Source organism: Seriola dumerili, unplaced genomic scaffold, assembly GCF_002260705.1.
Source record: "Seriola dumerili isolate Sdu_G_001 unplaced genomic scaffold, Sdu_1.0 BDQW01000025.1, whole genome shotgun sequence".
Classification (NCBI taxonomy): domain Eukaryota; kingdom Metazoa; phylum Chordata; class Actinopteri; order Carangiformes; family Carangidae; genus Seriola; species Seriola dumerili.
The window spans coordinates 2,464,570-2,477,316 of NW_019174280.1; the positions used below are offsets into that span (position 1 = coordinate 2,464,570).

The 12,747-nt window shown below is 43.6% G+C and overlaps 1 protein-coding gene across 1 annotated transcript in view; it reads left to right on the forward strand.

Annotated features, from left to right (window-relative positions):
* Positions 1 to 287: 287 nt before the first annotated feature.
* LOC111236228 (T-lymphoma invasion and metastasis-inducing protein 2-like) overlaps positions 288 to 12,747 on the forward strand; it is a 30,452-nt gene continuing 17,992 nt past the window's right edge. Inside the window, exons 1-6 of the mRNA XM_022764907.1 lie at positions 288 to 1,490; positions 3,425 to 3,914; positions 4,436 to 4,611; positions 8,298 to 8,522; positions 11,888 to 12,073; positions 12,167 to 12,304. Of these exons, the coding sequence (XP_022620628.1) occupies positions 288 to 1,490; positions 3,425 to 3,914; positions 4,436 to 4,611; positions 8,298 to 8,522; positions 11,888 to 12,073; positions 12,167 to 12,304 (2,418 nt within the window). The remainder of the gene's footprint in view (positions 1,491 to 3,424; positions 3,915 to 4,435; positions 4,612 to 8,297; positions 8,523 to 11,887; positions 12,074 to 12,166; positions 12,305 to 12,747) is intronic.

The window sequence follows — 12,747 nt, forward strand, 5'->3', positions numbered from 1 at the left end:
AGTAGTAGTAGTTATGGTGGTAGAATTTTTGTTTGAGTTTCCTGGTGGGTTCTGTCAGGCCTGAAGATGTAGATGATATACAGTATAAACGTGTCTGTTCACAGCACAAACATCAGCAGTTTCCCCACAGAATTATATCACCCTCAGAAGTTGGTCAGACGAGTTGATATTTGCTCTTTGATGTCTGAGTTCATATGAACTGGCAGAGAAACTGCAGTAGTGGTAGTTTTTCCTCCGTCTTTCTCAGGCTCATGAACTCATCCTCCTTGATCCTCCTCCAGGTTGCGATGGGAAACACAGACAGTCACAGCAGCTTTGTCTCTCCTGCCAAGCCCTCCTGCTCGCTCAGGTTCTCCTCCAGGAGGGAGGAGGTGCCGTCAGCTCGCAGCTGGTGGAGGAGCAACAGCCAGGGAGGCTGCAGGAGCCGGGGGAAGAACTACTTGAACCAGCACCCCGCCGGTCCCCCGTACACCTCCTGGCACTATGAACATGCACCCAAAGCAGCCAGAGGAGGCTCCAGGCTGGGTGCTGGGTCTCCTCAGAGGTACAGCAGAGGGGACTGCAGGAGTCAGTTTGGATACTTGGAGAGTGGCGCGGGGAGTAACAGTGTCTGTGGCGAGCGGACGTCTCTGGAGAGTGGCGGCAGCCCCAAAGTGCTGCTCAGCAAAGATGGCAGCATGAGGGTGGAGTTCACCAACAGCAGGGTCATCCCCGTGGAGCCTCAGGGGTTAACTGGTCTACCTACCATCACCACGACAACTGCTGCAGCTCCAGTCCCCGAACCCTCCCTCCGCACCAGTAAGGGCAGCTCGCTCAGCTCCGATGGCTCCTGGTACGACTCACCATGGGGCGGCGGTACAGAGCTGGCCGACAACGTGTTCGTCTGTGGGCAGAGTGTGGACAACAGCAGCGGATACACCACCTACTCCTCCACCCGAACAGAGGGGACCGCCACCAGCAGCAGTGGCTATAACACTGTCTTCTCAGCTCAGGTGGAGGACATCTCACCTGGATTTAACTCCACCCTCCTCTTCCCCGCCACAGAGGCCAACGAGTTCACCTCCACCCCAGGTTACAACACCTGCTCCTCCGGTCGGACGGAGGACAGCGGCATCGGAGACTCTGTGATCCTGCAGCCGGACCTGAGAGACTTCAGCCTGGTCTCCTCCTCCGCTGCATCACTGGACAGCGTTTACACCAGCCACAACACGCTGCCCGCCTTCCCCACAGCACCAGACACCCCCCTGCAGCATCAGCACCGCACCGCCTCCTCCTCCTCGGCGCTGCTGGATGACGTCATCCAGGAGGAGGATATTGCAGGTGGAGGTGTTGAGCAGCGTTTCTCCTCCCTCACGCTGCCCTGCCGCAGGGCCGAGCTCGCCAGCAACGTCCCCGCCGCCGGGAGCAACCGCAAAGACTTCCTGAAGAGCCGAATCAGACGACTGAGCGACTGGACAGGAAGTCTGAGCAGGAAGAAGAGGAGGATCCAGGTAAGAAACAACAGCAGCAGCATTTCAGAAACTCAAATCAGCATGTAGGTAGTTGTTATATGAATATGGAAGATTTAAAATGTCAAGATGAAAACAATACAAACAAAGCAACAGTGAGATACTTCCTGTCTCATTGTGATGTATTTGTTAGTGTCATAATTAAAAATTGACAATTATTTCGTTTTTGACTTTAATTATTTGTCTTTTTTGACATGTTTTTCATTTAGTCATGAACTAGTACATTTATAAAATAAAAAGGACATACACGTGACAATGTGCATTTAATTCACTTCAGTTGTTCATTTTTTTAAATTTGTTTTCATTTGGCAGTTTAAATCTTCCATATCGATAAAGCTACCATAACTAAACCTTGTAGCAGTATCAGTAGCTATTAGTTAGTGGCAATTTATTTTTTCTCTTTCAAATTTTCTTAAATATCTTAATATCTCAAATATCTCCTCCTTTGGAAAGTTTCTTTGTTTGTTTGTTTGTTTACTTATTTATTCATTTATTCATTTAACTCAATTCCTTTTGGAAAGCTTTTTTATCGCTTTACTATTTTCCATTTCAGGAATATAAATTTCACTTTCCATTTTCACTTTTCATATCATTTCACCATGTCACCATTTGTCCAATATCAGATACATGTTTTCTGTTTAATTTTCTCATTTTAACATTTAATTAGTATTACAATATAATCATTTTTATAAGATAATTATATATTATAATATAATATAATTAATATAAAAATTATTATAATATAATTTTTGATTTTGGGTAGAATCATCCCCTACAGATGATGTTGTACTAGTACTACTATTACTAATAGTAGTATTATATGTTTAATGTTAATGACTTAACTGTAGTAGCTGTTGCCATGAAGACAGCTTAAATAGACTAAACATTGACTATTTAACATTGTATATCATTTTGTAGGTGTAATGTACAGTGGCTGGACAACGTTGTAAAATCCATGAAAGCTACTGTACTTGTGGTATTTGTGGTGTTCAGTTTCCACAATTCAAAGCAGCTGATCCCAGCGATCACATTCATGTTTTCCATAACACACATCAGTAATCTGATGGCCTGGTTTCACTGTATGTGAGCTTTGGCTCAGCTAAACGCCGCTTCCTGTTTATATTCAGTAGGATGAGGTCACATCCTGTCTGCACTGAATTCGAAAAAGGACCTGAGCTCAGATACTGAAGCTTGATGACATTTTATATCCTTGTTTACTGCAGTCAGATAATCTGTTTCCATGGTGATAAATATTCTCACCAAGTTTAGAAAGACATTGGTGATAAAATGTTGTGTTGAATCTTTCATCATACAACTGTTTTTACAGCTGAGTAACAACTAAACTCAGACTGCAACTAAGAAACATTTCATTTTTCTTTATTTTGTTTACAAAATGTCATAAAACTCCCACAGATCAGCTGGAGGCCTTTAAATATCCAACCAGCATCATGTATTATATTTACGTTAAAAAATTACTAAAACAATTATTCGGCTGTTAAAATAGTTGCAGATGAAGTTTCTGTTGATCGACCAATCATTGCAGCTCTATGGTGGCGTGGTGCTTTAACGTCTTACCTGGATTCTTCTAATTAACAAGGCGACATGCAGCATGTTCACACCCAATTATCTGTAATGAAGTGGAAATCTGCTCCCTGTAAAACCAACTCATAAACACTTTTCATTCCTTAAAAGCAAATTTACCAAACGACCACAGCAAATAAATACCAACTATAACCAGCTGCATAAATCTGAGTTTGGTGTGAAAGGAGAATAAAGTCATGTGTGACTGTTATGGAATTCAAACAATAAAGTTTATAGTTGCTATGGTGATCTTGAACTTTATTTTTACTCTGTTACTTTCAGTTTTGGTGATAAAACAAACACCAGATTAAAGTTGCCGCCTGATTTCTCCTCAGGAGCCTTATGGCAGTGACACCAGTGATGTTTTCATCAACGGACTGAACTCTGGGCTGGTCGGGTGCAGCACACCGTGGTCCTCCAACCCGCTCCACAGTCTGAACCAGAACCAGTTCCTTCCGGTCCACCGTGGCTCCTCCTCCAGAAGCCTGAACCAGTGCAGCGACACCCAGCGGCAGAACATCTACGAAAACTTCATGCAGGAGCTGGAGACGGGCTGCAGCAGCGCCGCCGACCGGACTGAGCCATCAGAGGAGGATGGAGAGGAGGAGGAGGGGGAGGAAGAAGATGAGGAGGGAGAGGAGGAGATGGATGGGGAGGTGGAGTTGGGAGGAGGGGAGCAGCTGGATGTCCTGTTTGAGAAGGAGCAGGGTGTGGTGCGACGGGCCGGATGGCTCTCCTTCAAAGCCCTAATCACCGTCAACAAGGACGGGAAGCTGGAGCTGGTCGCCCGCCGCAAGTGGAAACATTACTGGGTCACACTGAAAGGTACAACCCCTCCTCCCCCTGCCTAGATGACAAGAAAATAAAATGAATTCATTATTTAGTCTGATATTAAGACTTTTCTTAAAACGAGAGAAAAGTTCTTCCATTTGACACCAGGACCAGAATCCTCCACATATTGCTGTTATTGATTGATTGGGCAGATGGTTTTATGCAAAGTGCAACTCAGTAGCAACAAGAGCTTGATGTCTTCAAAATGTAAAGTAAACATGTGCAAGTTTCTGCAGAGAGCCTCAGTCCAGGAGGCAGACTTAGCCAAGCTAAGAGTTTCACCCCACTTCCTGTCTCTGTGCTAAGCTAGGCTAAACACCAGAACAGCCAGTCTGCAGCAGACTTAACTTTCTGTAACATGTCTGGTTCAGTGTTGGGGGAAATTCACGTCCTAGTAAAGCTCATTCTGAATAATCTTAAACGAAAAAAGTGATAAACTACAACCAAGGCCGTGGAGTAAATAATAAAAAAATAAATGTTGCCTGGGAAACAGCTGATGACTCTCTCCCGCTCAGGTTGCTCTCTGCTGTTTTATGAGACGTACGGGAGGAGCGGCGGTGCTGAGCAGGAGCTCTCTCCTCGTTACGCCCTGCTGGCCGACGACAGCATCGTCCAGGCCGTCCCCGAACATCCCAAGAAGGAGCACGTCTTCTGTCTGAGCAACTCGTACGGAGACGTCTACCTGTTCCAGGTGAGAGAGATGCTCACAATATTCTCTATTCTCTCTCTTTTTTTTTTTTTTATTTGAAGCTTTTTTTTTCACACTGAATTGCAAATTGAGCAGGAATCAAAGTGTATTGGTGCATTTAAGGAAGACTATCAGTCGCCAGGTGTTCGTACCGTCCTTGAACGCACCACCGAGAGGAGTTTAAAGACCACTCCCTGAGATCTGAAATCACCTACAGATGATTCCCAGGCAGCCAGAATGAAACCTGAATCTCATGTCTGTAAGTGACTCTGGTACTGTGACAAAGCTGCAGTGGTTTCTGGGACACCTTCCCACCCCCACCCCCCTCCTCTGTCATTTTAGTCCCAGAACAGTGTGAATGAATGGGACGTAGTGTTGTGGAGGTTTGTGGTTTTTTTCTCTCCAGCGCAGAAACCATCAGCGTCACCACAAACATGCACAACAGCCCGGGTCGCATTTTCTCTGCATCTGTTTTACTTGGTAGTGACTGTGCTGCTGTGAGCATTTCTTCCCTCCGCTGCCTCCTCTCCTCCACCTTCAGTGAGGGAGCTGCTCGGAGGAGAAAACTGAAGCACAGCAGAGTCTGTGCACATTGAGTTTGTTCAGTTAGAAGCAGGGATCTCGGTTTTAGAGTCTTGACTTACTGCCTTAGTTTTCGACCATTCAACCAATCAAAAAACTAGAATTACTGCCTGGTGGTTGTCTGCCTCCTCCACTCAGACTAGTTTCAGGTTACATCTCTGTTTATCCAGAGTCATGTACAATATGATTTGTGAGAAATTGTGTCATAATTGCTGCGTGAAGTCTTGAGTTATGGCTAAAAAGTGCTTTCTGAGGTCACCATGACCTTGGCCTTTGACGTTTGACCACCAATTCTAATCAGTTCATCCATGAGTCCAAGTGGATATTTTGTGAGGTCACCGTAACCTTGACCTTTGAACTTTGACCTTTAGCCACCAAAATCTAATCAGTTTGTCCTTGAGTGTAGATGAGCGTTTCTACCAAATTCGAAGAAATTCCCTCAAGGTGTTAAAGAGATATTGTGTTCACAAGGCCAAAACTGTGTTATGTGAAGTCACCACGCCCGTGACCTTTGACCCCAAAAAATCCCAAGTGAATGTTTGTGCCAAATTTCAAGAGGTTCTGTTAAAGCGCCTCTGAGGCGGACAGCCAGAAAACAATACGCCTCCGGCTCTGACTGTCGCCAGTGCAGAGGAATAAAAACATGGCTGTCACCTGAAGACATTTCGGAACCCGTAAAGTTGGAGGAGCACGCAGCAGTTGGTAAACTCATAGTTCCGCTGCTTACAATTCTATTTAATTCAGTAAACTTTATTTTGTCTCCAGGGGGCGTAAAGAGTAGACTTTAACAACAAAGAACACACAACCAGTGCAACACAAACCGTACACAGTAAGAAACAATGAAAATTACATGACGAAACAGCATCAGTGCAAAGAGAAAACAATCATCAACAGTGCAAAACAAAACCTGTAATATTATAATGAGAATAACATGGGAGAATACTGCTATAATAATAACTGCTGCTAAATCTGTAATATCTCATTTTCACATTGCAGTTTTACAGTTTGTAAATCAGCTGTGAAGCTGCTGGGAGGTGGAAGATTTCTCTCTTTGGAGCCAGGCTAACAGTTAGCCTAAGCTAGGCTAAACACCCCTGGATCTGTATCTGTACTGGATGCACAGGGATGAAGCCGATATCTATTTTCTAACTAACTCCTGTTATTCCTAGGAGTTAAATGAAAATTAAATAACATTTAGCTTCTAAGACTACAATAAATGAAACCATAGGAAAAACTCATTCAAAATAGATGAATATATTGATCTGCAGCAAACAGCAGCACTTGAGAGGGTCAGAGGTCACAGTGTGTCCTCGCTGGCAGCAGCAAGGGAAATGTTAACCTCTTTGATCTTCTTCCTCTCGCTTTTTACGAGCTCGGAAAACACTTCTCTATTCCAAGAGTAACTCTCACTGCTCTCAGCTGTGGAGTGTGTTTGCAGACACACAAATCACATGGCAGCCCATCTCCATCACGTCTCCATGGATCCCTGAAGGGTCACTGAGGAGGAGGAAGGGGAGAAGGAGGAGGAGGGGTGAATAGTACTGAGGTGTCGAGGAGCTTTTGTCAGGAGCTGAAAAGGGGGCTGAGGGTGGAGGAGGGTGAAAGCCCTCTAATGGGAGTCACGACACCTGGGCTAATTACTGCAACAAATGTTCCTCTTTACGACAATGACCCCGACAGCGAGCTGCTTAATCCTCCTCACACGTTTCCCTCCTGAACACCAGAAACACCTGTTAGTGTCATGAGATAAAAAGCTGCTGTTTCAGTCACCAGGAACCTCTGAAGCAGCATCCAGACCATCAGGGGACGACTGAAGACTCTTGTGTTTACGACTCCGTTGTGTTTCGCTTTTAAAGGAAATGTTCCTTTTTTCCATCAATAAATTCTCATTAACGTCAGATAGGGAGTAAAATTTATGACCTTGTTTTTATTGGTGGAACATATCAGCATGTCTGTTTGAAGGGATGAATCCCTGCTCTGTTGGGCTTTATGTTTAATGAGAAGCTTCAGAACAAAAGGTTGAGCTATGGATGCTAAATTAAGTAAATAACTTTTCTTATTTTAAAATGGTTTAAAGCAACCACCAATAGTTTTTTTTATTAACACATGAACAAATTATCAAATTTGTCTCTGGTACTGACGATTCTCACCGACTCTGAAGCTCTACGGAGCTTTTTACCCTCTTTTACTTCCTGGTTTTGTTTTTTGGCCGCAGCAACAGCAGCTATTTTTAGAGAAACAGCTGCAAAAAAAGAAAAAAAACACTGTCCACTACCTGTTCAGCAGCAAACAGCAGGCAGACACAATCAGACAGCAATTCGTGAACAGAGTGGAGCATTTAGCAGCTAAAGACACAGATATTTCGCTCAGGAGGTGGTGGAGACCAAACACGGAGCTAAATGAGAAGGAACACCAGACACAAACGCCTCTGAAGATGGATGATCATGTTGTTCAGTAACTGCTGGATGTACAGACAAGCCGCTGGGTGATCACATGTTGGATGCAAATACTTTACAATATGTCAATTTTGTGTTTACAGCTTCTTTGCTTCTGCAGCCTCCAAATGGCCAAAAAATTTAATCACAGCTTTTAAAATAAAGCAGTGAATGTGTCCTTTCAAGTTTTGATCAGTGATCAAGTGCTTTGAATCTACCAGGGCTGTAGATATGAGACTTTAAGACTTTAAGTCACAAGAACAAAACTCGAAATCAAAAACATTTAAGGCTCAAGTTCTGACTTGGCAACATCCAGGAACAGTAAAAAGTAAATATGGCAGCGTACTTCCTTGGACACAGTTTGGACATTTATTGTTTAGGTCTGCAGACTTTAAGAACTTGGTCTCCACTATATTTAAAAAAATCATTTTAATGACCAGCATTCACTGACCTGAAAGTGCAAGTGAGGTGCAGTTTGCCAGTGAAGTCTTCTGATTTGACTTGAGATTTGCTGGAACCAGATCTCAAAAAACCAAATCTGAAATTTACATCTGGTCTCGTTTGGACAGTTTTGAAGCCCTTTCTCTGTTTCAGCCTCGCTCTCTTTTACCTAATGCAGCTTCGATAAAGTGAATAAACCAGCTTTTATTTTTTCTTTTTGCCTCCCCCCAGGCCACCAACCAGACCGACCTGGAGAACTGGGTGACAGCGATCCACTCGGCGAGCGCCTCCCTGCTGGCCAAGCGCCAGGGGAAGGAGGACACGCTGCGTCTCCTGCGCTGCCAGAGCCGCTCGCTGCTGCACAAGATCGACATGGACGGGAAGATGAAGAAGATGGCCGAGCTGCAGCTGTCCGTCATCAAGGAGCAGAAGAACAGGAAGGCGGTGGAGAGCCAGGTCAGTGTTTACTGGGATCAAGGCAGAACCATTCAGGGATGCAGTTAAGTCAAATTGGCACATTAAAGTCGTTAGTGAGCAAGGCACTAACACTGCAGGGATCAGAGGTTTCATCAGACTTTGATTAAAGTCATTTATAAGCTGAAACTTTCCAATCATTCTCTGGTTGCAGCTTCTCAGATCTGACTATTTTCTTCTTTTTTTCTGTGTTAAACTGATTAGTTTTAGATTTTGGACAAAGCAAGACATTTGAAGATGCCACCTTGGCACTTATGTTTCTCATTTTTTATAGTTTTCTGACATTGTTTATATTAAATAATGGACTTATTAATGAAAAAATGACCTTGTCATGTGCACTTCCTCTGCCTGATGCACTTAAATGTTTCTTCTGAGTGTGTGAAGGGGATAAATGAAACGTCTAAATCCCAGTTAATAATGAAAAATGTTGAACCTCTTCTGTCTCAGTGCGTTTAGTACAAAAATAAGTCATTTAGTCTCAAATTCAGACTTGAAGCTGAAATTTTTTGTAATAATAAGACAAACATTGGAGATAATTCACTTGTTAATTCTTCCGTTTGCTTGTTTTAGGACACCGACTTGAAGTGAGTGTTGTAATACACACATTACATGTAGGTGCACGATCCAACTGGGATAGAAACATTACCTACTTCGATAATTTTGGGGTTTGGAGTCAGTGAGCAGGCGTTAACTCTTCTACTCTAATAATGTGGCAGAAGAAAAGGGATCACTGTGTTCACATCATGAAAATCAAGACAAATCTTAGAGCGTGATGATTTGATTTGGTGACTAGTGACATAATATCACACAGTAGTTTCAGTAATGGACAGGAAGACTTGATTTCACGCAGCGTCACACCTGAGTACAGATTCTGTTGTTCATTATTCTTGTTAGAATAAACTAAACAGGCCCTTTTCAAATGGAATCCATTCTGTTCCAGAGACATTCTCCTGTGTCTGAATGGGTTTTTCCGAAGCAGAGACACAGTCACAGATAGAGAGCACCGTGGAGACTCTGAGCTCAGGTAAAAGTGTTAACAGAGTGTGTGCTAGCAGCAGCAGCAGTGATGGATCTTGCAAAGCTGTTCCTGTCCTGCTGGCAGCGTTGGCGGCTCGGAGAGCCAGAGGAAACTCTCTGTGTGTAATGGTAGACGTCATTATACAACAAACAGCCTTGAGGATGTTCTGGCAGCTGCCGAGCAGAGAAACGTCCCAGCTCGGTCTCACGTGGAGGCGAGTTTAATATCTCTTCCAGATGTTCGGGGCTGTTACCGGCAGCCTGAAACAACAAGCGGCTTCCCGCTAACGATAGAGCTAGACGAGGCTGTTGAGAATGACGTCATGAGCCAAACAGCATAGTGTCAAATCAGCACAAACCAACAGCACAAACACCAACCAAGGTGAGACGAAACACAACTCTACCAGCCAGCTGACAACTGCAGACCAGCAGGTTTCTAACTAGTTGGGTGTGAGCTGTTGTGTTTGTTCTAAGCTGAGCAGAGGCTCTTGAATCGCACAGAGATAACATGCAGATTAAAGCCTGACAGTAAATGTGAAGAGGAGAGAAACTCCAGATGGGACGGATCATTTAGCAACTGCTTAGTCTCCTTCTCTGAACTGTGAAACTGATCCCAGCGCTGCCGTTTGAACTCCGACTGTAGATTAGAGACTAATCTTACTGCTCGACATTCAATTACACATTTACTCTAGGGGGGGGGGGGGGGGCCTGAGTGGATATGGGGTGGTAAATTATAAAATCCTGTTTGTTCCCTGAGCAGTGAGAGGTTTCACCAGCAATAACAGCTCTGAGGTCTTCTGTTGTTTTTTTTTTTTGTTTTTTAATAAGGATGTCCAATTATTCTCATCTCAAGTTTCAGTGTGTGAACTTGCAGTGGCGTGGGAAGGGGGTGGGGGGTGGTGGGGGGGGGTTGGGCAGGATGGAGGGAGGAGTTGGAGGACATTTCACCGGTCGTCTGTGATGATGTTAGATTAAACTGATCGGTGATAATCACACACTGAAGGACAAAATAACCACAAACTTCCTCACAACAAAGATGCAACAGTTAGAGGAGCAGTGAGAGCGAAAGAGATGGAGAGAATACATGTGACCATCACATGTATTATCACTGTATACCTACTGTATATAACATATGGCCATATGATAACACATGGTTGTAAAACAGCAGATGGTGTACAACCAAAAGTCACTCTCCAGCCTCCAGCTAGTTCAGAGCAGCTCGGCTTCTCACTGGTTTTAATGGACGACACCACATCACCATGATCCTCGCTTCCTTCATCGCTTTGTTTTAGAATTGATTTTAAGATTTTACTGATCACGTTTAAAGCCCCAAGTTACATCACAGAGATATTAACCCCATACAAGCCAGGACGCAGCCTGAGATCCTCGGGCAGGCTCCTTCTAGCCGTTCAAAAGTCGAGGATTAAATCTAAAGGTGACCGCGCTTTTTCCATCAGGGCCCCTCGACTCTGGAACAGCCTGCCCGAGGAGATGAGGCAGAGTCAGGAACTTCTTTTAAATCACTTATTAAAACTCAGTTTTATGGACTTGCTTTAACGATGTCGTCTTTTTATCGTCTCCATATCGCGCTTTAATTGCTTTTACTGTGTTTGCCTGTTAAATAAGAAAGTTGTTATAATAATTACTATTATTATTACATGCCAGCCACAAGCCGCTTCATTCAGAATCAACAAGGTCAATGTATGCATTGAAATGAGGAAGTGAATACTCGAATGGATGAAATAAGTACTGGTTTTCTGCCTGGCGGGAAAGAGAAAAATAAATAAATAAATAAACAAATACCATCTATTAATAACATCTTATTTATTTATTTTCTATATATATATATATATGTATATATATATATACTAGCAAAAAACAAAAAACAAAAAAACACATATATATATATATATATGTGTGTGTGTGTTTTTTTGTTTTTTGTTTTTTGCTTTTCTCTGTTTCTATCTCCCTCTCAACAAATCAAAATATACATAAGTCTGTAGCGATAATAAAAAGCTCTCAGTTGATCTCTGGATGCCATCATGTTACGTTTTGTTATGTCTTGTCTTGTTACGTTGTGTTATCTCATCTTATGTTATGTCTTGTTATGTTATCACTTCCTTTGTTTTTTTATTGTGCGTCACCGACAGCAAAACTCTGGGGTTGATGAGTGACTGGCTTTTGTTTGAGAGTCAGAGACTTTTAGCTGCTCCATTCCACCGTCTGAAGAAATCAAATATCAAATACTAACCACTGGTAACTATGTTTTTGCTGCTTTATTGATGTATTTAATGACCATATACAATATTTCTATATGTGACCCTGTTCAGATTAAGCAGTGGGAGCAGAACCTGGAGAAACTGAACCTGGATCTGTTCAGACTGAGGTGCTACCTGGCCAGTCTGCAGGGCAGCGAGCTCCCGAACCCCAAGAGCCTCCTCGCCGTCGCCAGCCGGCCCTCCAAGAGCATGCTGGGCCGCCTGGGAGTCTTCTCTGTGTCTTCGTTCCACGCCCTGGTAAGAAATGTGGCCAGAAAAGATCAGACGGGATTATCAGCAGAGAGAGGAGATCAGGTTTTGTTTTTAAACTGTGGACGTCTCGCTGCTCAGGTGTGCAGCAGAGATGAGGTGACGCTGAGGCGGCGTTGTCGGTCTCTGTCAGGGGGACACAGCAGGAGGAGGGGGCTGCCGTCCTCTCTGAAGGCTCTGGACGGGCTGAACAGACGCAGCAGGGACTCGACATCCCAGGTAATACACCACACCGCCGGCCTTTTGGTCAGTTTATAGGGTCATTTCTGTTCGATCATTCACCACATCCTGACAGGAGAGATTTATTTTATTGAAACCATGATATGTCCTGAAACAGACTCATTCCAAACAGTGGGAATCAGTGCTTTTGTTTCAAGGAATCCTTTTATGGAGCTTCTTCCTGTTTTCCTTCTTCGTCCTCTAGATGTAAAGTCAAGTTAAATTTGTTTAGGAGCAGGTGTTGACCCAAGTGTTTTACAGAGAAATTTAAAATCCAATGAAATAATTCAAACAGAAATGATTTATACGTTGCAAGATGGTCAAGATGGAACAGGTATACACTAGACTGACATCTGTTGCTGGTGGTTTGCATCTGTACAGTTGTAGCTTAAAATACCATTTGCCTTCCTTATACTGTTTCTGTACACTGTACGTTTTTGTAC